Source organism: Cygnus olor, chromosome 29 (genome assembly GCF_009769625.2).
Source record: "Cygnus olor isolate bCygOlo1 chromosome 29, bCygOlo1.pri.v2, whole genome shotgun sequence".
Taxonomy (NCBI): Eukaryota; Metazoa; Chordata; class Aves; order Anseriformes; family Anatidae; genus Cygnus; species Cygnus olor.
Window position 1 is genome coordinate 49,969 of NC_049197.1, and position 23,038 is coordinate 73,006.

Below are 23,038 nucleotides of genomic sequence, written 5' to 3' on the forward strand. Positions count from 1 at the left end.
GGAACAGACCCATTTCACCGTAAGATAAACCCGATTTACCGTAGAATAAATACACTTTATTCTGCCGGTCCCAGCATAAAACAGCCCCGAGCACGGCCAGGACCCCCCCGGCTGCACCCCCCTACATGCCCTGCAGGAGCTCGAGCACCTCGGGGTCCACGGGGGCGCCGCGCAGGCAGTCCCGCAGCCGGGGGGCCGTGGCCCCCCCCTGCTGCCGCCGGCGCCACTCCCGCAGCATCTCGAAGGTGCGCAGCACGGCGCGCTGCGGCCGCTCCTCGCCGATCTGCTCGAGGCGGCTCTGCGGCAGTCCCAGGCAGGCGATGCCCACCTCCTGCCACTCGCTGCCCAGCCTCTGCGCCACCAGCAGCAGGTCCTGCTCCGTCAGCAGCCGGGGGGGGCGGCCTAGGGGCGGGGGGGGCGTCAGGGGTGCTGCCACGTCCTCCACGTACCCCCCCAGTGCCTCCCCGAGCATCCTCAGCAGATCCCGGTGATCCTTGGGCAGTGCCGCCAGCACCCCGGGCACCCCAGGCATCTCCAGCACCCCCAGGACCTCCGGGACCCCGAGCGCCTCCAGGACCCCGGGCACCTCCCGCATCCCAGGCGCCTCCAGCATCCGGAGCGCCTCCAGCGCCCCGAGCACCTCCAGCACCTCCAATACCCTGTGCGCCCCCAGCACCCCAAGTGCCTCCAGCACCCTGGGCACCTCCAACACCTCCAGTACCCTGAGCACCCCGGGCACCTCCAGCAGCCCGAGCATCTCCAGGGCCCCAAACACCTCCAGCACCCTGGGCACCTGCAGCACCCCGGGCATCTCTGGTACGATGGATACCTCCAGCGTCCCGGGCGCCTCCAGCATCCTGAACACCTCCGGCATCCGGAGCACCTGCAGCACCCCGAGCATCTCCAGCACCCCGAGCGCCTCCAGCACCCTGGGCACCTGCAGCACCCTGAGCTCCGCCGCCGGCCTCACCGAGGCCGCCCGGGGCCTCGTCCTCCTCGGGGAGCTGGTACTGCCGCAGGAGGTCGTGGCGGCCGAGCTGCCGGAGGACGGCTGCGGCCACGAGCAGCGCACGGCCGGGGAAGTGCTGCAGGAGCAGGGCGCAGAGCTCGGGGCGCGTGGCGGGGCGCAGGCGGCTCAGCGGCAGCTGCCCCCCCAGCAGGAACTTGAAGGCCTCGAACTCGTCCTCCGCCAGCGCCCGCTGCAGCCCCAGCAGCGTCTCACGCTCACCCGACGCCATCGGGGACGGAGCTGCTGGGGGGGGGGGGCACGTCGGGGCACGGGGACAGACGGGGACCCCGGGGACAGCGCCGCGCGCCGCCCCCGACCCGTGTGTGTGCCCCCCCGCCATATGTGCCCCCCCCACTGCTGTGGGGAGGGGTCCCCCCGGTGTCCCCAGAGACACGGAGCCAGCCGTGGGGCACCCCGGTGTCCCCAGTACCCCCCCCCCATTGCCGTAGGACCCCCCAGTGTCCCCAGTACCTCCCTGCTGCCAGGTGACACAGTTCCCCAGTGTCCCCAGTACCCCCCCATCATCCCCAGTACGCCCGCACTGCCACGGGACCCAGTTCCCAGTGTCCCCAGTGGCCCCAGTACCCCCCCGCCATGAGACCAGTTCCACCAGTTGTCCCCAGTTCCCTCCCCCGCCATGAGACCCAGCCCACCAGAACCCCCAGTGCCCCCCCGCTGCCACTGGGCTGGGTCCCCCACTGCTCCCAGTACCCCCCCAGTGCTCCCAGTACCCCCCAGTGCTCCCAGTATCCCCCGCCCCCCAGGGTCCGGTTCCCCCCGCCCCCCAGTTGCTCGATGTCCCTGGTTCCCCCCGGTTCCCCCCGGTTCCCGGGAGCCCCCCGCCCCCCCCCGAGCCCCCCCGCCCCCTGCAGGAGCCCCCCTCCCCCCCCCGTGCCCCCCCCCCGCCCCTCACCTCCTTCCTTTTCCCGCCAGGAGTTGGGGGCGTGGCCGGGGACAAAAGGGGGTGTGGCCGGGGCCGGAGGGGCGGGGCTTGGGAGGTGACTCCGGGCGGGGGCGCCCTGGGGTAGCCCCCGGTAGCCCCCGTTGGTCCCCAGTAGCCCCCAGTAGCCCCAGCCCGGCCCCCCCGTTACACCCAGCGCCCCCCAGTGCCCCCAGTCCCGTGCCGCTCAGGGCCCCCCCTACTCGTCCCCACTGCCGTGGTCCAGTGCTCCCAGTGCCCCCAGTATCTCCCAGTGCCCCCCAATATCCCTCAGTTCGCCCATTACCCCCCAATATCCCCCCTCCCAGTGCCCCCAGTACCCCCCATTATCCCCCAGTGCTCCCATTACCTCCCAGTTCCTCCAGTATTCCCCAGTGCCTCCCATTGCCCCCAGTATCCCCATTACCCCCCAGTACCCCAGTACCTCCCAGTACCCCCCAGTATCCCTCCCCCAGTCCCCCCAGTACCCCCAGTATCCCCAGTGCCCCCAGTATCCCCAGTACCTCCCAGTACCCCCCAGTATTCTCCAATACCCCCAGTACCCCCAGTACCCCCAGTATCCCCGGAACCTCCCAGTACCCCCCAGTACCCCCCAGTAACCCCCCAGTACCCCCAGTACCCCCAGTATCCCCAGTACCTCCCAGTACCCCCCAGCGCCCCCAGGAGCCCCGGTGCGCCCCGTACCTCCAGTACCCCTCCCCGCCGCCAGGGGGCGCTCTCTCCCTAACGCGGCCCCCCTGTCACGTGACCCCGCGGGTTCACGCCCCCTCCCGCCAGGCCCCTCCTCCCTCTCTCCGATTGGCTCTTCCCGCCGTCAGTCGCCCCGCGCCGGCCCTCGATTGGCGGCGCGGCGGCGGCGGGGCGGGGCCGGGCGGGGAGGAGGCGGAAGCGCAGCCCCGGCTGTGAGTGGGGAGCGGGGCCGGGAGCGGCCGGAGCGCGGCGCCATGGCGGGGGCGGGCGGGGCCGGGACGGTGAGGGGGGGGCACGGGGGGGGGCTGAGGGGGGCTCGGGGGGTCCCGGGGCTGGGGCTGGGGGGGCTGGGGGAGGAGGGGGGGCGGGTTTGGGGCGGGCTCGGGGCTGGGGGGGGCCTGGTTGGGGGGGGCTGCGGCGGGGGGGGCGGGTTGGGGGGAGGCTGCTCTGGGGCTGGGGGGGCGGCAGAGCCTGTCAGGACCCAGGTGGGGGGGTCGGGGGGGCAGTTACGGGGGGGGAGGCTTCGGGGCTGCCTGGGTGGGAAGGGGCTGCCTATGGGGCTGGGGGGGCTGGGGGGTTGGGGCGGTCTGAGCGGTGGGGGGGCTGGGGGGGCTTGGGGGGGCTGACGTGCGGTGCCCCCCAGGCTGGCCATGGATGAGCTGCGCCTGCACTACAGGTTCCTCAGCTGGCGGCGCCGCATCCGCGAGATCCGCGAGGTGCGGGCCGGGCGCCAGGAGCGCTCCCGGCACATCCTGGTGGACGGCGACACCCTCAGGTAGGGGGGCGGGGGGGGGCGAGGGGTGACCCCCCCCAGTGCCTGACCCACCCCCCCCCGCGGTGCCTGACCCCCCCCGTCCCGCAGCTACCATGGGGACTCGGGCGAGGTGGGCTGCTACGTGGCGCCGCGGCCGCTGACCAGGGACAACAACTACTTCGAGGTGGGTCCTGGGGGTCCGGGGGGGGCTGGGAGGGTCCGGGGGGGGGGCTGGGGGGGCTCAGGCGATCCCCCCCCTTGCTTTTGGGGTCCCCGTCTTCCTGCAGGGGGGTCCTGTCCTCCTCTGGGGGGGGTCCCGTCCTTCCCGGATCCCAAGTTTTTGGGGTTCCCCAAGGAACAGCCAAGGGGGGGGCAGTGGGGGGCTTTTGGGTGCCCCCCACCCTGTTTTTGGGGCCCCCACCCGCCTCTGCAGGGGTCCTATCCACATCCCCAAATCCATGCGGGGGGGCACTCCTGTACCGGGGGGGGCACCGAGCCCCAACTGCAGCCCCCCAAAGCCCTGAGCAGACCCCACGGGTAACCCCACAGCCCCTCGGGGACACTGCGGGGGTCCCCGTCCCCCCCCCAGCCCCTCAGGGGGGCCGTGAGCGACCCCCCCCGGCAGGGCCGATGCCCGTGCACCCCCGCAGGTGTCGATCGTGGACAGCGGCGTGCGCGGCACCATCGCGGTGGGGTTGGTGCCGCAGTCGTACAGCCTGGACCACCAGCCGGGCTGGCTGCCCGACTCCGTGGCGTACCACGCCGATGACGGCAAGTGCGTGGGGACGGGGGGGACCCGGGGACTGGGGGGGGTCCCACGGGCCCGGTGTCACCCCCCCGGGCGTGTGTGTGTGTCCCCAGGCTGTACAGCGGCCGGGCCAAGGGCCGGCAGTTCGGCACCAAGTGCAGCTCCGGCGACCGCATCGGCTGCGGCATCGAGCCGGCGTCCTTCGAGGTGCGCACGGCGCAGGTCTTCTTCACCAAGAACGGGGAGCGGGTGAGCAGGGGGGGCACGGCGCGGGGGGGGGCACGGCGCGGGGGGGCACGGCGCGGGGGGGGGGCACAGGGGGGCCCGACGGCCTCCCTGTCACCCCTCAAGGGGGCTCCGCCGTTGTGCTGCTGTCCCCCGAGGGGCTGTTCCCGGTCCTGAACCGCTGCCGGGGGGGGCACACGGGGGTCCCATCAGTGTCCCCGTGTCCCCCCCCCCCAGGTGCTCCCCCCCGCAGGCGGGCTCCACCGCGATACCCCTGTCCCCCAGGGGGCTGTTCCTGGCCCCAGGTTGCCGCCGGGGGGGGCACGGGGGGGTCTCACCGCCCTGTCCCCCCAGGTGGGCTCCACGGTGATGCCGCGCGGCCCCGAGGGGCTGTTCCCGGCCGTGGGCATGCACTCGCTGGGCGAGGAGGTGCGGCTGCACCTGCGGGCAGAGCTGGGCACCGAGCAGGACGAGGGCGCCATGATGGTGGTGGACAGCCACGAGGACGAGTGGGGGAGGCTGCACGACGTCAGGGCCTGCGGCACGGTGCGGGGCTGGGGGCACGGTGCGGGGCTGGGGGCACCGGGCGGGACTGGGGGCACCGGGCGGGACTGGGGGCCACTGGGAGCACTGGGGGGCACTGGGAGCACAGGGGGGTACTGGGGCACTGCGGGGATTGGGGCACTGGGGCACAGCGAGCACTGGGGGCAGTGGTGTTTTTTACCCCTCCCAGATATTTTTTACCCCCCAGGCTGGTTTTTACCCCCCTTAGGCTGGTTTTTATCCCCCCCAGGCTGACATTACCCCCCCCCCCCGGCTCCCTCCTACCCCCCCCGGCTCCCTCCTAACCCCCCTTGGTGTTCCCCAGCTCCTGGAGTACGCGGGCAAGGGCAAGAGCATCGTGGACGTGGGGCTGGCGCAGGCGCGGCGCCCGCTGAGCCCCCGCAGCCACTACTTCGAGGTGGAGATCGTGGACCCGGGCGAGAAGTGCTACATCGCGCTGGGGCTGGCACGCAAGGTGCGCGGGGGGGCCTCCGCCGCGACCCCCTCCCGGCCCCGCCGAGCCTTCAGCCTCCTTCTCCTCCTCCTCCCCCAGGACTACCCCAAGAACCGGCACCCCGGCTGGAGCAGGGGCTCGGTGGCGTACCACGCAGGTGGGCCCCCCCACCAAAGATGGGGTGTGGGGGGGACGCGACGCCCCCCTCCCCCCTTGTGCCCCCCCTCCCCCGTTATTTGTCCCTATTCTGGTGTTCCTTGCCCAAAAGCTGCGATGTGGGGGGGGGGGCCTTCAGCCGCCTCCTCCTCCTCTTCCTGGAAACGGCCCCACCCTGGGCTGGGGGGGCTCTGTGACCCCCCCCCACTTCGTGGCGGGGGGGGGCAGCAAGGACATGGTGATGGAGGGGGAGCAGGGAGGGGGCACCCAGCTGTGATGGGGGCTGGGCAGGGGGGAGACCCTGGTGATGCTACTGGGGGGTTTGGTGCCGTGGGGGGGTTTATTGATACCAGGAAGAGGGTTATTGATGGAGGGGGAGGGCTACTGGTGCTGGGGGCGCGGGGTTATTGGTGCTGGGGGGTTTATTGGTGCCGGGGGGGGTCAGTGACACCACCTCCCCCCCCAGATGATGGGAAAATTTTCCACGGCAGCGGCGTGGGGGACCCCTTCGGCCCCCGCTGCTACAAGGGCGACATCATGGGCTGCGGCATCATGTTCCCCCGCGACTACAGCCTGGACAGCGAAGGTACGGGGGGGGCGCACGGGGCTGGGACCCCCCCCCGTGGGGAACCCCCCCTATGTGTGTTTGTGCACCCCCCCAGGGGACAGCGACGACCCCAGCGACACGGCTGAGGTGAGGCCGAAGGCTCGGGGGGTGCGCAACGTCACCTACCTGCACCAGGAGGAGGAGGAGGAGGAGGAGGAGGAGGAAGATGACGGCGAGGACACGGAGCAGGAGCACGGCGGCAGGAAAGTGGTGGTGAGTGGGGGGGGCACCGGGGGGGCACCGCGTTTTGGTGCCTTTCCTCGGGTTTATTTCGGGGGGGGGCACGGCACCCACCCCACCACCACAGGGCACAGCGCTGGGCGCACCAGCGGGCGCTGTTCCCTTTGCTCCCCCCAATATTTTAGGGGGGCCCCCAGCCCCCCCCCTCACCGCGCCCCCCCCTGTGCCCCCCAGGTGTTCTTCACCCGCAACGGGAAGATCATCGGCAAGAAGGAGGCGGCGGTGCCGCGGGGGGGCTACTTCCCCACCGTGGGCATGCTGAGCAGCGGCGAGAAGGTCAAGGTGGACCTGCACCCCCTCAGCGGGTAGCCCCCCCGCGACCCCCCCGGGACGCCCCCACAGCACCAGGGGCGTGGCCCCCCCCCCCCGTGCTGCCCCAGGGGTCCCTATCCAGCCCCATGTCGCCCCCCTGTTGGGGTTGGGGGGGGTCTCTGTGTCCCTCCCCCTTCCTGGGGGGGCTTCTGGGTTGTCCCCCCTCTTCCTGGGGGGGGTCTCTGTGTCCCCCGCCCTTCCTGGAGGGCTTCTGTGTTGTCCCCCGGGGGGGGCACATTTAAGGGTAGGTGGGTGTTGTTCCCCCCCCCCCCCCCCATCCATGCTGTCATTGTCCCCTTTTCATGAATGTACCCCCCCCGGGGGGGCTCCAGCCCTGTTCCCCCCCACTAGCTCTGCTTTGGCTGGGGGGGGGGGTCACAAAGGGCTGGCACCCCCCCGACCCCCCCCCCCTCATGGCGCATTAAGGAGACGCTCGGTGCTTCTGGGGCTGTTTGCACATGGTTAATAAATGGGGGGCGGGGCTGGAGGCGGGGGCGGGCAGGGCTCTGTGCCCCCCCCCAGCTCGGTGCCCCCCCCATACGCAGTACGTACATGTATTAGAGACGTCTGCTGGAAGCTTTTCTTACACAAAAATAGAGACTCTGTGCTTCGGGCCCCCCACGGCAGCGGGGCCGGGCCCCCCCCTTGGGGCTGGGGCTCCCCCATTAGGCTGTGCCCCCCCATGGTTATGGGAAGGGGGGGGGGGAGCCCCTCTCCCCCAGCTGGCTGTTGATGGGGAGCGCTATTTTTTGGCGGGGGGGGCACTATTTTCGGGGGGGGGCATTATTTTGGGGGGCTCACTTGCGCTGGGTGCCCAGCATCACCTTGGTGACGAAGGCGACGATGGCGGACGCCGGCTGCTCGGGGTCGAGCTCGGCGAAGAGGTGGCAGGCGTTGCACGGCCCCCCCGGCTGCTTGGCCACGAAGCCGAAGATCCTGGGGGGGGCACAGCAGGGACATTTTATGGGGGGGGTGGGGGGCACCTGGGGGGGGCACCTGGTGGTGTCCCCATCCCGCTGGGGGGGTCGCGGAGGTCCCGCGGTGCTCACCGGGATGTGGTGCCGTCTGCGTTCGCCCACCTGCGGCGGGGGGGGGGGGGGTAGTTAGCGGGGTCGTGGCCCCCCCCCGACCTAAATCGTGCCCCCCCGACTTTAATCGTTCCCCCCCCCAGTCGTCTGCCCCCTCCCAAGTCGTGTGCCCCCCCCCAAATTGTACGCATCACCCCAAAAAGCCATGTGCCCCCCCAAAATCGTCTGCTCCCCCCTAAAGTCGTTTGCCCCCCCCAATCGTTTTCTCCCCCCAAAAATCGCGTGCCCCCCCCCCCCCCCCCTTCGCGTCCCCCCCCATGCCCCCACCTGCGGCCCTGGGGGTCGATGCTGCAGAAGGTGACGCTGGCCACGGGGTAGTGCCGGCGGAAGAAGAGCCTGGGGGGGGGGGTCAGGGGGTGAGGGGGGACGGGGGGGGACCCCAGGGTGGTGGGGGGGGGTCTTGGGGGTCCCTTGGGTCCGGCGGGGCCCAGAGGGGTCCCAGGGTCTGGGAGAGTCCCGGGGGTTCCCGTGGGGGTCCTGTTGGGTTCCCTTGGCTCTGGGGGGGGGTCTCACGGGGGGCCCGGGGGGGGGTCCCGGGAGGGGGGGTCCTATTGGGGTCCTGGGGGAGTCCCATTGGGGTCTGGGTGGGTCCTGTTGGGTGGGGGGGTCCCGGGGGGGGGTCCTGTTGGGTGGGGGGGTCCCGGGGGGGTCCCATTGGGGTTGGGGGTCCCGTTGGGTTCGGGGGGATCCCGGGGGGGTTCCAGGGTTCCCGTTGGGGTGGGGGTCCCGGGGGGTCCCGTTGGGGTCCCGGGGGGGGGGGTCTCACTTGCGCTGCCGGTCGGTGAGGGTGATGCCGTGCGCCCCCGCCCTGAAGTGCACGGTGCCGGCGGGGGGCGGGGGGCTGGCGGCCAGCAGGGTGCTGGTGGCCCTGGCCACCGCCTGCGGCCCCGTCAGCGACTCGGTGCCCACCGAGCCCAGGAAGCGCACGCAGCACCCTGGGGGGGGCGGGGGGGAGGGGGCTGCACCCCCCGGCCTCGGGGCACCGGGCACGGGGCACGGCCACAGGGCTCCCAGTGCCCCCAGTGCCGCCAGTCCCAGTGCCCACCCAGTGCTCCCAGTGCCCCCAGTGCCGCCAGTCCCAGTGCCCACCCAGTGCTCCCAGTGCCCCCAGTGCCGCCAGTCCCAGTGCCCACCCAGTGCCCCCAGTGCCGCCAGTCCCAGTGCCCACCCAGTGCCCCCAGTGCCCCCAGTGCCCACCCAGTGCTCCCAGTGCCCCCAGTGCCGCCAGTCCCAGTGCCCACCCAGTGCCCCCAGTGCCCCCAGTGCCCACCCAGTGCTCCCAGTGCCGCCAGTGCCGCCAGTCCCAGCACTGCCAGTGCCGCCAGTGCTCCCAAGGCTCCCAGTGCTCCCAGTGCCCTCAGTGCCACCAGTCCCAGTGCCCTCCCAGTGCTCCCAGTGCTGCCAGTGCCCCCAGTCCCCGGGCTCCCAGTGCCACCAGTGCTCCCAGTCCCAGTTCCCAGTCCCAGTGCCACCAGTCCCAGTGCTCCCAGTCCCAGTTCCCCAACCCCACTGTCCCCATCCCAATGACCCCAATCCCAGTGCCCCCCCCCCATTCCCAGTACAATCCCAGTGACCCCATTCCGGTGCCCCCGCCCGGTTCCATTCCCCCTCCACTCACAGTACCCCCCCCCCCCCCCTTCCCCGTTCCCATCCCCCCCAGTGCCCCCCCTTCCCAGCGCCCCCCCCCACCTGCTCCCTGCCGCAGCAGCTCCGCGGCCGTGCTGACGTTGGGGGGCGCCGACAACCCCAACCCCTCCTGCAGCAGGTCTGGGGGGGGGGGGGGGGGCACTGGCTGGGGGGGGGGGGCGCCGGGACCCCCAGGAGCCCCCCCGAGTTCCCCCCCCCCCGTGTTCCCCCCCGCCCCCGGCAAGGGGCGAGGGGCATTTTGGGGTCGGGGTTGGTGGTTTGGGGCTGGGAATGAGGAGTGAAGGGGGGGGGGGAGGAGAAGGGGCACGGGGGGGGGGGGCACCTGGGGGGGGGGTCCAAGCGGGGGTGGGGGGGGTGGGGGGGGTGGCGGGGGGGCGGGCACCCACCTTTGCTGGGGATGCGGAGGGCACAGGGCAAGGAGATGGGGGTGATAGAGTGCTGCAGCACCAGGGCAGGCAGGCTCCCTGCAAATCGGGGTGGGGGGGGGTTAGAGGCACCCCGACCCCCCCCGGGCCCCCCTCGGGCCCCCCCGGCCCCCCCTCACCGAAGTGCGGCTCCTCCTGGCCCCCCCGGATCTTGACGCCCCGTGGCCCCGTCTCGATGAGGAAGTGGCGCACCAGCTGCTCCTGGGGGTCCCCTGAGGGCGGGGGGGGGGGGGGGTCGGCCTCGGGGGGAGGGTGACACAGGACACCCCCCCCCCCCCCCCCCGTAAGGGTGGGGAGGTATGGGGGGGGCGTGGGGCGAAATGGAGGGGGCTATGGGGTGAAATGCGGGGGGGGCATGGGGTGCTGGGGGCTATGGGGTGAAATTGGGGGGGGGGGGCATCCGGTGAAATGGGGGGGTAGGGGGTGCTGGGGGGGGGGCTATGGGGTTTTGGGGGGGCTGTTGGGGGTTGGGAGGAGCTTTATGGGGTACCCAGGGGACACGGGGGGGTTAAGGGTGCTGGGGGGGGGATTACAGGGTGCTGGGGGGCTCGATGGGCTGCTGGGGGGGGGGTCTGTGGGGCTTGGGGGGGCTTTTGGATGCTGGGGGGGGGGTCTATGGGGTGCGGGGGGGGGTCTGTGGGGTGCTGGGGGGGTCTATGGGGTGTGGAGGGGGTCCCTTACCCTTGGCGGGGGGGGCGCAGCCGGGGGGGGGCACGGCCACCCTGAGCGCCAGCCCGTAGGCGCCGCGGAAGGAGCTGCTGTCGCGGATGAGGAAGGCGCCCGGTTCCCGGCCCTTCAGCAGGGCCACGGCTGGGGGGGGCGGGGGGGGGGGGGGTCCCCATGTCAATGTCACCCCCCCCGCTGGGTGACACCGGGACCCCTCCCCCCCCCCCCCCCACCCCAACCCCTTACCTTGCTCCCGCGACAGCCCCGGCTTGTACCAGAACTTGGAGGTGTCCTGCGCGAAGGTGGCGCCCGCGGGGGGGTCCGGCTCCGGGGGGAGGCACCCATGGGTGCCCCCCGCGCCCCGCTGGGGGGGGCGCTTCTCGGGCAGGGGGGGCTGCTGGGCCGGGGGGGGCTCGTAGTAGGCGGTGCTCAGGGGGAAGGCGGGGGTCGGGGACCCCCCCGGGCTGCTGGGGGTGGGCTCCGGCTGCCCCTGGGGGGTTGCGGGCGGCGGGGGGGCCCCGGGGGGGGCGACGTCGCGGGGGGGGCTGTGCCAGGGCCCTCCCTCGGCTGGGCTTCGGCGCTCTGTGGGCAGGGGGGGGTCAGGGCACGGCACAGCCCCCAGTAAGCCCCAATAGCCCCCAGTAAGCCCAGTAACCCTCCCCAGCAGCGCCCAGTAACTCCCCAGTACCCCCTCGTTAATCCCCCAGTAGCTCCCGGTAGCCCCCCCCCCCCGACCCCCTCTTGGTCCCCCAGTAACCCCCATTGGCGCCCAGTAGCCCCTCCAGTACCCCCAGTAGCCCCCAGTAAGCCCCATTAGTTCCCATAGCCCCCCAGTAGCCCCCCAGTACCCCCCAGTAGCTCCCCAGTACCCCCCAAGTAGCTCCCCAGTACCCCCCCCCAGCCCCCCCACTCACCTCCGGGCGGGGGCGGCTCCTCCCCCGGGACCCCGAAGCCCTCCGGAGCCTCCAGCCCGGGGGGGCCGGGCCGGGGGGGCAGCGCGGCCGGGGGGGGCGGGGGGTGGCCGCAGCGGGGGCAGCCGGGGCAGGGGGGCGGGGGGGGCGGGGGGGCCCCCCCCTCGGACAGGGAGCGCTGCGCCCGCCGCTTCTCCGCCCCCCCCTCGCCCCCCCGCGGCACCTCGTACCCCCCCGGCCCCCCCCGCCGCTCTAGGCTGCCCAGGCGGCACGGGCAGGGGGGGGCCAGGCTGGCGCGGCGGCACAGGGGGGGGGCCGCAGGGGGCCGGGGGGCCATAGGGGGCTGGGGGGCTATAGGGTATTGGGGCGCTATAGGGCGTCAGGGGGCTATAGGGCGCCGGGGGGCTGTAGGGTGCGGGGCTGGGGGCTGGGGGGCTGTAGGGTGTGGGGGTGCCGTGGGGAGGTTGGGGGCCATAGGGGGGTTGGGGGCCGCAGGGGGCCGGGGGGCTGTGGGGCGGCGGGGTGCCGTAGGGCGTCGAGGTGCTGTAGGGGGTCAGGGCGCTATAGGGGGGTGAGGGGCTGTAGGAGGCGGCGGGGCTGTAGGAGGCAGGGGTGCTGTAGGATGCGGGGGGGCTATAGGTTGTCAGGGGGCTATGTGATGCGGGGGGGCTATAGGTTGTCGGGGGGCTATGGGATGCGGGGGTGCTATAGGATGCAGGGGGGCTATAGGCTGCTGGGGGGCTATAGGATGCGGGGGGGGCTATAGGATGCGGGGGGGCTATAGGTTGTGGGGGTGCCATAGGGGGGCGGGGTGCCATAGGCTGCCGGGGAGCCGTGGGGTGTCGGGGTGCCGTAGGGTGACAGCGCGCTGCAGGGTGCCTGGGGGCCGCAGGGTGCTGGGGCGCTGCAGGGGACCGGGGTGCTGTGGGGGGCTGCTGCGCCATAGGGTGCTGGGGCGCTACGGGGTGCTGGGGTGCCATGGGGTGTCAGAGAGCTATGGGGTGTCGGGGCGCTATAGGGCCCTGGGTCGCTGTGGGGTGCCAGGGCGCTATGGGGTGTCGGGGTGCCATGGGTTATCAGAGCGCTATGGGATGGTGAGGTGCTATAGGGCCCTGGGTCGCTATAGGGCCCTGGGGTGCTATGGGGTGTCAGAGCACTATGGGGTGTTGGGGTGCTGTAGGGCCCTGGGTCCCTATGGGGTGTCGGGTCCCTATGGGGTGTCGGGGCGCTCTGTGGTGTCGGGGTGCTGTGGGGCGCCCTCCCGGGGGGCTGCTCCTGGGGGCTCTCGCGCCCCCCGACCCCGAAGCCCCCCAGCAGCCGCTCCAGCTCCTGGCGCTCGGCGGCCGTGGGGGGCGGGGGGCGGCCGGGGGGGGGCTCAGCTTCGTAGGGCTCGCCTGGGGGGGGGCTCTCGCTGCCGTCCCCCCCGGGGGGTGCCCAGGGGCTGGGGGCCCCCTTCCTCTGCACGCGGGCGTAGGGGCTGCCGTCCAGCGGCCCCCGCGTGTGCGAGAGCTCTGCGGGAAATGGGGAGGGGGGGGGCATGAGGTGGGGAGGCACCAAGACCCCCTGCACTTCCCCCCCCCCCCCGGGGACCCCAAGCCCGAGGAGGGGACCCAGGGAATGGGGGGGGCACACGGGGGAATGAGGGGGGGGCTGTGCAGGGACCCCAAAATGGGGGGGGGGGGGCAGAAGAAGGGGGGGGGGGGGACCCAAAAAGGGGGGGGGGGGGCATTCGGATGTGCATGGAGGGATCCCGGGGGGGGGGGGGGGGCACACTGGGGAAATGGGGGGGATGCAAGGACACCAAAATGGGGGGTGGGGTGGGGCTAAAAATGGGGGGGGTGTTGTAAAAATGGGGGGGGGGGTCCAAAAAACTGGGGGGGTGTCCCACATCACAGGGTAAGCACCCATGGCCCGGGGGGACCCCATTCGTGGGGGGGCTCGGGGGGGGGGGTCCCGGGGGGGTCCGGGGGGGCCCCGTACCCTCGGCGCTGTCCTCGTGCCGCAGGTTGAAGCCCTCGTAGGAGTCCCAGCGCACGGCGGGGGCGGCGGTGCCGTAATCCACGGTGGTGGGCGCTGAGCTGGGGGGGGGCTCCCAGCCTGGGGGGGCAGAGGGTGAGGGGGGGGGGGCGTGGGGGGTGACGGGGGGTCGGGGCAGGGCCCCCCCTCCTCACCTTCCACCCTCTCGGGGCCGGAGGAGAAGACGAACTCGACGCTGGCCTCCGGGGGGAAGCGATCGTCTGGGGGGGGGGGGCGGGGGGGGGTCAGGGCCTGAGCCCCCCAAACCCCCCCTGACTCCCCCCGACCCCCACCCCCCCACAAATCCCCTCCCAACCCCTCCCCAACCCCCTGACAGCCCCCGGCCCCCTCTCACACCCCCAACCCCCCGACCCCCCCTCCCCACAAATCCTCCCCGACCCCTCCCTGGACCCCCCCAAGCCCCCCGGACACCCCCTCACCGACCTCCCCTGGCCCCTCTGACCCCGCCCCCAACCCCCGGCCCCCCCCGCCCACTCTGACCCCCCCATGCCCCCCCCCGCCCACCCCTGCAGGCCTCGTCCAGCTCCTCCTTTTGCAGGCGCAGGCGGGGGCCCTGCAGGGTGCAGGTGTGGAACTGGGCCCGGAACACGGCCTCGCGCCCGGCCCCCCCCCGCCGCTGGTAGCACTTCACCTGGGGGGGGACACACACGGCCCTTGCACGCGCGGCCCTTGCACGGGGCTTGGCCGCACGTGCCCCTCGCGTGTGTCCCCCCCCCCCAAATGCACCCCTTTTGCGTGCACCCCTTACACGCCCCCCCCACATACATGCCTTGCGCGCATGTGCCTTGCACACCCCCTTGCACACGCACCCCTTTCACCCCCCCACACCTTCTCTTGCACGCCCCCCCTGCACACCCCCCCCTTCCTCCCCCCTGCACCCACTCAGTTCCCCCTTGCACCCCCCCCTTCACCCCCATTGCACACCCCCTCGCATGCCCCCCCTTGCACACATACCCTTTGCACACGCACGCCTCCTTCTTCCCCCCGCACCCACTCGCAGCCCCCCCTTTCGCCCCCCCTTGCATTTCCCTTGCACACCCCTCTTGCACCCCCAACCCCCTCGCACACCCCTTGCACCCTCCCCCCCCCCTGCACCCCCTTGCACGCCCCCCTCACCATCACGTCCCCCTTCAGCAGCAGGGCCGGCTCCAGGCTGATGCAGAGGCTCTGGGGGCCAGGGGTGCTGCTGCAAGGGGGGGGGGGGGTGAGTGCCAGGGGGGCCCCCCCCCAGGGAGCAGGGCTCGGGGGGGGGCCGGGGGGGGCCCGGGGGGGGCACTCACTACACGCCCGAGGTATAGACGAGCTGCAGGGACTGGTAGATCTTCAGGAAGGGCTGGCAGCCTGCACGGGGGTGGGGGGGTCAGCGGGGGGGAAGCTGGGGGGGTCCCGGGGGGGGACCTGGGGGGTCCCCGAGGGGTCTCGGGGGGTCCCCAGGGGTCCCCAGGGGGTTCCCGGGGGGGGACCTGGGGGATCCCCGAGGGGTCTCGGGGGGGTCCCCAGGGGTCCCCAGGGGGTTCCCGGGGGGGTCCGGGGGAGTCCCGGGGGGTAGAGGGGATCCCCGGGGGGGGTGTCCCGGGGGTGTCCCGGGGGGGGTCCCGCTCACCGGCGCCGGGCTGGGCAGGGGGCAGGGGGGGCAGCAGGACGTGGTGCAGGAACTGGGGGCTGCTGTTGAGCCGGATGCGCCCCGAGAGCAGCCCGCTGAAGTAAGTGATGTACCTGGGGGGGGCGGGGGGGCACCCGAAATGAGGAACCCCCAAAAAAGGAACCCCAAATAACGGCACCCCCAAATAAAGGCACCTCCAAAATGAGGCACCCCAAGACAACCACCCCCAAAGCCCAGCACCCAAAGCGTGCCCCCCCCCCAAATGCCCCCCCAAGCACCCATGCCCCAACCGCCCCAGCCCCCCAAAGCCCCCCCAAAGCCCCCCAACACCCCCCCCGAGCTCCCCCCGGCCCCCCCACCCCCCTACCTCCTCCCATGTCCCCCCGGCCCCCCCCAGCCCCCCCAAGCCCCCCCCAAGCCTCCCCAGCCCCCCCCCACCTGCGCTGGGAGGGCTGCAGCGCCGCCCCCACCTTCTCCTCGCAGAACTTGCGCATGGACAGCGTGGCCAGGGCCTGGTCGGCGCTGGGGGGGGGTCAGGGAGCACCCACCCTGGCACCCCCACGGCCCCCCACGGCCCCCCCACAGCCCCCCATCGCCTCCCATAAACCCCTCATAACCCCCATAACTCCCCATAACCCCCCCACCCTCCCATAACCCCCCCTAAACCCCAATAGCCCCCCCACAACTCCCCAAGACCCCGCATAACCCCTAAGACCCCCCCATAACACCCCCCAAAAAAACCCATATCCCCATAATCCCCCTATAACTCCCCCACCCCCCAGACCCCCCCATATCCCCCCCATCCCCAAGACCCCCCCAAAACACCCCCAAAATCCCCCATAACCCCATACCCCCCCCCCCACCCCCAAGAGCCCCCCCATACTCCCCGTGACCCCCCCCAAGACCCCCCCATACCCCCCCATCCTCAAGACCCCCCCCATGCCCCCCGTCCCCCCTGCCCCCCCGTACCTGGCCGACACCTTGCTGTAGTGCATGTAGGCAGCCACCACGACGCCCATCTTGCCCTTACTGCCCTGGGGGGGGGACGGGGGGGGGTCAGTGTCCCTGCCCCCTGCTCCCAGCGCCCCCAGGCCCCCACCTGACCCACAGCAGCCCCCCCATGCCCATCCTCCCCACGCCCCCATACCCCCCCCGTGACCCCCCAGCCTCGCACAGACCCCCAGAGCCCCCCCAGCCCCATAGCCCCCCATACCCCCCCGATAGCCCCCTATAACCCCCCATAGCCTCCCCAGAGACCCCAACCCCCTATAACCCCCCATTGCCCCCCCAGCCCCCCATAACCCCCCCAATAACCCCCCACCTTGCAGTGCAGCACGGCCACGTGCTGGGGGTGGGCGCGCAGCCACCCCTCCAGCGCCTTGCAGATGGAGCACAGCTTGTCCAGGGGGGGCGCGTGCAGGTCCGGCCACCCGAAGTCCTGCACCTGGGGGGGGGCGTCAGCACCAGGACCCCCCCGAGCCCCCAGCTCCCCCCCTCCCGTCCCCTACCCCCCCACCTTGGGGTGCAGGCGGGCGAGGTCACGGCGCTTCTCAGACAGGTTGAAGACCTGGGCGGGGGGGGGGAACTGAGGCACAGCCCCCCGGCCTGACCCCAAGGACCCCCGGCCCTGTCCCCACCCTGCCCCAAGGACCCTGTGTCCTGTCCCCATCCGGTCCCCAGGGATCCCCTGCCCTGTCCCCATCCCATCCCACGTTCCCCCAGTGTCCCCAAGGACCCTGTGTCCCGTCCCCCGCTGTCCTGTCCCCAGTCACCCTGTCCCCAGCCACCCCATCCCCAACCACTCCGTGCCCCATCCCCACCCCGTGCCGTCCCCAAGCACCCCAAGCACCCTGTGCCCTGTCCCCGATCGCCCTGTCCCCAAGCACCCTGTGCCTGTCCCCAGTCACCTCAGTCACCCGTCACCCCGTCCCCAATCACCCCCCACCCTGTCCCCAATCACTACATGCCCCATCCCCATCCCATGCCCTGTCCCCAAGCACCTTGTCCCCAAGCACCCCGTCCCCAACGACCCCGACCACCCCCACCACCCTGTCCCCAAGCTCCCTGACCGCCCCGCTGCGCGTCCCCAAGCACCCCACGGCTGTCCCCAGTGACCCCATGCCCGTCCCCGAGCACGCCGAGCACCCCGTCCCCACCGCCCCGTGCCCGTGCCCGCGCCGTACGGCGTAGCGCTCGCGGTGCCTGGAGCGCAGCATCTGGGCCACGTCGCGCAGGTGCCCGCGGAGGCGCCGCTCGTCCAGCGCCGGGGGGAAGCTGAGCGCCAGCACCCGCTCGGTCACGTAGCTCAGGTCCAGCTCCGCCGCGCGCTCCAGCACCGCCGCCATGCTCAGGCTCCTGGGGACACAGCGTGGGGACGGTGCCGGGGGGGCACCCGCGGGGACACGGCGTGGGGACAGCGCCCATGGGGACGCCACCCGTGGGGACGCAGAGTGTGGGGATGGCACCCATGGGGACAGCACATGGGGACAGGGTGGGGATGGCACCCATGGGGACACAGCGTGGGGACGGTGCCCGTGGGGACAGCGCGTGGGGATGGCACCCACGGGGACAGAGAACGTGGGGACAGCACACGGGGACAGCACCCATGGGTGACAGAGAGCATGGGAACAGAGCATGGGGACAGCACCCACAGGGACAGCGCCCACCCATGGGTGACAGCGCCCCCCTTAGGATCATGCCCCCCCCGCCCCCCCCAGCCCCCCCGTCCCTACCTGGGCAGGGTGCTGTGCTGCCGGGCGCTGCTCAGGGACTTGGTGGAGCCCTGGGGTGCACGGGGGGGGCTCATGGGGGTGGGGGGGACACGTCCCTGTCCCCGTCCCCGTCCCCGTCCCCATCCCGTCCCTCAGGGCTGGGGGGCCCGGGGTGAGGCAGGGGCTCACCAGATGCTCGCTGCGGCGCACTGGGGCCGTGTTCCTCCTCTGGGGGGGCACAGAGAGCTGGGGGCAGGCGTGGCTGGGGCCGGACCCCGTTGTGGGGTGCAGGGGGGGGTCCCCAGGCCCAGCCAGGTCCCCCCAGCACTTACCAGCTCGGGGGGGGGGCGCGGCTTGGCATGGTGATGTCACCTGCAAGGGGCAAGGGGCAAGGGGGGGTCACCCCGGCCCCACACCCCCAGCGGGACCCCAGCCCCCCAGCGGCCCCCAGCCCCATATCAGGCCCGCCCAGCAGCCCCCAGCCCCCCAGCAGCCTCCCCCAGTAGCCCCCGGCCCCATATCAGCCCCCCCAGCAGCCCCCCAGCAGCCCTCCAGCAGCGCCCCCCGGCCGCCCCCCCCCGCAGCCCCGGGGGTGTTGCTCTTGGCGCGGGCCCCGCTCGGGCACAGAGGCCTCGATTGATGCCGCGGGGCCGGAGGGGGGGCCGGGGGGGGGGCCTGGAGCAGCGCGGGGGGCCCCCGGCAGGCGCTGCCTCAGTTTCCCCCAGCCCCCACCCCCGCAAATCCCCCCCCCCCATCCGACAAGGGGGAAACTGCGGCACGCTTGGGGCTGGGGGGGGCACACGCTGCTCCTGCCCCCCCCTCGGCCCCCCCCGTCCGTCCGCGCCCCCCCCCCGCGGTTTGTCCAGCTGCAGCCCCTGGCCGCCCGCCAAGGCCAACGTTGCACAACGCCAGCACGGGGGGGGGACACAGGGACCGCCCTCCCCGTCCCCCCCCGCTGCTCTCCCACGGCCCTGGGGACCGGGAGGGGACAGCGGGGGTGGGGGGTCGCCAACAGCCCCCCCCCTCGGCCACCAACAGCCCCCCCTGGGGCCGCCAATGCCTCCAGTGCCCCCCCCGGCCCTACCTTGGCCTCGCAGCGCTTGTGGCTGGCCACCTTGCACACTGCGGGGACACGGGGGGGGGTCAGGACCCCAGGGTCTGTCCCTGCGTCCCCCCCCAACCCTGATCCCCCCCCTCCCGGCAGCGTTGTGCTGGGAAGGGGGGGCGGGAGGGGGGGGTATGAGGGGGTGGGGCTGGGGGTAATGGGCTGTGGGGACATGGGGCTGGGGGACGTTGGGACGTGGGGACACTGGGGACATCGGGCCGGGGGCCAGGGGGGATTTGGGGCCAGGGGGCAGATGGGGACACGGGGACAGGGGGACACATGGGACTGGGGGACTTCGGGATATTGGGTATGTGGGGACAGGGAGATGGAGGAGATGGGGACACACGGGGCTGGGGGACGTTGGGACGTGGGACTTGGGGACAGGGACATTGGGATACGGGGCCAGGGGGGTTTGGGGACACGGGGACAGGGGGAGATGGGGACACGGGGGATGGGGGTCGCTGGGACGTGGGGACATGGGGAGCGGGGAGATGGGGACACAGGGAGATGGGGACGCACGGGGCTGGGGGACGTCGGGACATGGGGACGCGGGGCCATGGGGCCGCGCGTTTCGGGGCGACCTGTGCAGAGCAGCCCCTGCGCCCCGACGTCCTCGTGGCAGGCGGCGCAGCGCCGCGGCTTCTTGCGGAAGGATTTCTCCTGGAAGCTGTGGGGCTGCGGGGCCGGCCCGGGCTGGGGGGGCCGGGAAAAATGGGGGGGGGGGGGACGGGGAAAAGGGGGGGCACGGGGCAGAGGCCGCTCAGCACCCCTCGTACGCGGGGCACCCGGGCGCCCCCCCGGTTCTCCTCCCCCCCCCCGTCCACCCCCGTGCCCCCCCCGGTCCCCAGGGCCCCCCCGAGGCGCGGCCGCCGCGTCCCGGCCGCAGGAAGCGGGGCCGGGGCCAGCCCAGGAAGCGGGACCCGGGGCCGGAGCCGCCCCCCCGCCCCCCCCCGCAACGATTCCCACGGCCCGGCCCGGGGGGGGGGGCGTGGGAACGGGACCGCGAGGGGGCGAGAAACGGGGGGGGGGGGGGCGAGGTCCCGTGGCAGAGCCCCCCCCGTGTCTCGTCCCCCCCCCGTTGTCTCGCCCCCCCCCCCGGGCTGACCCCGCGATGCTGCCACAGGGGGGCCGTGCACCCCGGGACCCCCCCCCCCAGCCCCTCCTAATTGGGCACAGCCGCCCCCCCCCCCCCCCCCCCCCCGGCGGACCCTCCCCGTGCACCCCGCCCCGCGGGATCCCCCAGACCCCGCAGCGGGGCCGAGCCGCGGCCCCCCCGGATGGTGACGGGGGGGGCACCCCCCTAAAACCGACCCCCCCCGAACCGACCCCCCCCGGCGGGTGACAGCCGCCCCCCACGGACCCCCACGCCGCGCCCCGCACCCGCCCCGATCTCCGCGGTCGCCCGTGGGGCGCGCCCACGCCCCCCCCCCCGGCCCCCCCAGGCTCCCCCCGTCTCCCCGCGCCCCCCCCGCGCCCCGGTACCGAGGGGGGGCCGTGGCGGCGGCTCAGAGCCCGCAGCAGCGACCCCACGGCGCCCCGCGGCTGCATGGCGGCTGTCCCGAGTGGGGCGGGCCCGCGGCTTCCCGGCGGGGGGGACGCGGGGGGGGGGACACGCGACACCGGGGGGGTGGGAGGAGGGACGGGGGGGGGGCGCGCGGGGACACGCGTGGGCCCGCCGCGTGGCGCTGCCGCTGTTTCCCACGCCCCCCCCCCCCCGGTACCTTCATTTCGTGCCCCCCCCGCCCGTCCCCTCTGCTCCCGGTCCGGGCCCGGTGGCGGCGGCGTTGGGGCGGCCCCGGGGGGCGGGGCGGGGCCCCCCCGCCTCCTCCCCTCCTTCCCCCCCCGCCTCCTCCCCTCCTTCCCCCCCCGGCCCCCCCCCGGGTTTGACCGGCCCCGTTAACCCCTGCGGGGCTCCGGGCACGGAGGGGTTAACGCGGCCGGGACCCCCCCGCGCTGCGGCCGGGGATGGGGACGGGGACGGGGAGGGAAGGGTTAATGGGGGGGCTGCGGGGACCTATAGGATCCATAGGGACACCGGGTATGGGATGTGGGGACCTATAGGGATCTATAGGGACACCTGGTGCAGGGCTGTAGGGACCTATAGGGCCCATAGGGACACGGGGTATGGGGCTATAGGGACCTATGGAGCTCCATAGGGACACCCGGTACGGGCTGTAGGGACCTATAGGGCCCATAGGGATACCTGGTCCGGGCTATAGGGACCCATGGAGCCCCATAGTGCCCCATAGGGACACCCACTCTAGGGGCTGTAGGGTCGAGGCCCCAGCCCCCCCCCCGTGGAGGTTTTGGGATGCAGGACGGGGGTTTGGGGTGGTTTTGGGGTGGTTTTGGGGTGCAGGACAGGGACCTCCTCCGCCCCTCCCTGGTTCTGGCACCCACGGGCTCGGCCCCCCCGGCCGCCCCCAGCCCCCCCAACCCCCCGGAACCCACCTGGGGCCCCCCCGGGCCGGGGGGGGGCGAGCAGCAGGGCCCTGCCCAGCACCGGGCGCCCATGGGGGGGGGGGGGGCGCTGCGGGATTTCTGCCGGCCCCTCCCTGCCCGGCTTGTTTATGGGATTTAATGGTTTTTTATGTTTTTGGGTTGTTTTTTCTATTAAAAATATTTATTTATTTATTTCCTCCACTTTTTATTAGCTTTTTCTTGTGACCCCCCCCTGAAGGGCACAGCTCTGGGGGGGCTTTGGGGCAGGGGACGGATTTAAGGGGGGGGGGGAAATGTGTGCCCAGCAGGGGGGGCTCAGTGTCCCCCCCCCATGTGTACCCCCCAGTCTCAGTGTCCCCCCACTGCTCCCTCGCCCCCCCGTGCGCCCCCCCCCCATCCCCAGCAGCCCCCCCATCCGCAGGAGGTCCCTGGCTGCCGCCCCCCTCCCGTCCCCCCCCCCACCTGGCTCCGGCCCCGCGGCCAACAGAGGCCGATTGTGCGTGGCTGGGATTTGGGGCTTTTTGGGGGGTTTGGGGCTTTTAAAAGGTCCAGCCCCCAGGGGAGGGGGGGTGGGGGCTGCAGGACCACCCCCCCCGGCCTGCAGGACCCCCTGGCAATTAGCGATTAGCAGCAATTAGCTCCCCCCCCGCTAATTAAACTTCACCTCGCTGCGGGCTCCGTGCCAAGAGCGCGGCGGGGACACGTCGCAGGGAGGGGGAGGAAGAGGAGGAGGAGGAAGAGGAAGAGGAAGAGGAGGCTGGCCAAGGGACGAGCAGGAGGCTGCCAGGAGCTGCTGGGGGGGAGGAAGAGGAGGAAGAGGAGGATGACCAGGATGACCAGGGGACAACCAGGAGGCCTCCAGGAGCTGTTGAGGAGGGGAGGCTGGGGGGGAGGAGGAAGAGGAGGACGAGGAAGAGGAGGACAAAGGAGGATGAAGAGGAGGAAGAGGCTGGCCAAAGGACTGCCAGGAGGCCTCCAGGAGCTGCTGAGGAGGGGAGGCCGGGGGGGAAGAGGAAGAGAAGAAAGAAGAGGAAGGAGGAAGAGGGAAGATGAGGAAGAAGACGAGGTGGAGGCTGGCCAAGAGGCCAAGCAGGAGTGCTGAGTGGAGGCTGCGGGGCTGGGGAGGAGGATGAGGATGACGATGAGGAGGGGGATGAAGGCAGCCCCGGAGCAGCGAGGACTCGCACGGAGCTGGCCGCTGGAGGGGATGTTCAAGATCAGCTTTATTGGAGGAAACAACAAAAAAACCAACCCCAAACCCCCCAACCCCCCTCAACGCCCCGGCCCGAGGGGGGGCCAAGTAAAAGGCAGCTGCGGGGCCTCCCCCGGAGCCTGCGGCGGGCGCGCTGCCCCCGGGCGCCCCCTCCCCAAACCGGGCTCAAACCCGAGGATTTGGGGGCTGCTTTGGGGCAGGCGGAGGGGGGCCGGGGGAGGCCCGGCGCCAGCCTCCGGAGGCCGGGACGTGGTCCTGGGGCTGCGGGCTCAGGCTCCGAAGCCCCTCCGTGGGTGGGGGCCGGGGTCCGCGAGCCCCCCGCCTGCAGCCCACGGGGCGCAGCCCTACCTGAGGCTCCGGGTGCTGAGCTTGGCCCTGCGAGGCCCGCGGAGGCTCCTCGGGCCGGCGGAGGCTGCAGCGGTGCGCACGGAGCGCGGCGTCCTTTTTTTTTTTTGTGTTTTCCTCTCGTTTGTACTTTGCGGGCACGTTTTTTTGTGTGTGTTTTGTGTTTT

At 73.0% G+C, this 23,038-nt stretch overlaps 3 protein-coding genes across 5 annotated transcripts; 1 reads left to right on the forward strand and 2 right to left on the reverse strand.

Annotated features, from left to right (window-relative positions):
* Window positions 1-34: 34 nt before the first annotated feature.
* LOC121061180 lies at window positions 35-1,988 on the reverse strand. 2 transcript variants are annotated; one of them, XM_040539629.1, is made up of 3 exons: window positions 1,923-1,988; window positions 848-1,249; window positions 35-402 (listed from the first exon to the last, which is right to left on the reverse strand). In XM_040539629.1, exons 2-3 carry the CDS (start codon window positions 1,236-1,238, stop codon window positions 122-124), a joined length of 672 nt encoding a protein of 223 aa, XP_040395563.1. In that variant the 5' UTR covers window positions 1,239-1,249; window positions 1,923-1,988; the 3' UTR covers window positions 35-121. The 2 variants fall into 2 exon arrangements, with proteins under 2 accessions (XP_040395563.1, XP_040395562.1); XM_040539628.1 differs by having other exon boundaries at window positions 830-1,249.
* An 844-nt stretch (window positions 1,989-2,832) lies between these two features.
* On the forward strand, window positions 2,833-7,240 carry SPRYD3 (SPRY domain containing 3). 2 transcript variants are annotated; one of them, XM_040539631.1, is made up of 11 exons: window positions 2,833-2,851; window positions 3,283-3,414; window positions 3,502-3,577; window positions 4,044-4,168; window positions 4,255-4,390; window positions 4,721-4,912; window positions 5,235-5,384; window positions 5,463-5,520; window positions 5,986-6,105; window positions 6,182-6,339; window positions 6,541-7,240. In XM_040539631.1, the coding sequence occupies exons 2-11, from the start codon at window positions 3,290-3,292 to the stop codon at window positions 6,673-6,675; spliced, it is 1,275 nt and encodes a 424-aa protein (XP_040395565.1). In that variant the 5' UTR covers window positions 2,833-2,851; window positions 3,283-3,289; the 3' UTR covers window positions 6,676-7,240. The 2 variants fall into 2 exon arrangements, with proteins under 2 accessions (XP_040395565.1, XP_040395564.1); XM_040539630.1 differs by lacking the exon at window positions 2,833-2,851 and adding an exon at window positions 2,866-2,920.
* Window positions 7,241-7,243: 3 nt separating this feature from the next.
* TNS2 (tensin 2) lies at window positions 7,244-20,481 on the reverse strand. The gene is made up of 28 exons (XM_040539830.1): window positions 20,354-20,481; window positions 19,453-19,564; window positions 18,851-18,888; window positions 18,095-18,138; window positions 17,956-17,989; window positions 17,788-17,837; window positions 17,239-17,410; window positions 16,572-16,622; window positions 16,377-16,499; window positions 16,025-16,089; window positions 15,494-15,577; window positions 15,056-15,168; window positions 14,733-14,793; window positions 14,569-14,638; window positions 13,957-14,083; window positions 13,587-13,652; window positions 13,396-13,512; window positions 12,158-12,926; window positions 11,419-11,672; window positions 10,751-11,086; window positions 10,520-10,648; window positions 9,958-10,050; window positions 9,800-9,877; window positions 9,456-9,533; window positions 8,533-8,701; window positions 8,034-8,102; window positions 7,728-7,757; window positions 7,244-7,614 (listed from the first exon to the last, which is right to left on the reverse strand). Exons 1-28 carry the CDS (start codon window positions 20,417-20,419, stop codon window positions 7,476-7,478), a joined length of 3,537 nt encoding a protein of 1,178 aa, XP_040395764.1. The 5' UTR covers window positions 20,420-20,481; the 3' UTR covers window positions 7,244-7,475.
* Between the last annotated feature and the right edge of the window lie 2,557 nt (window positions 20,482-23,038).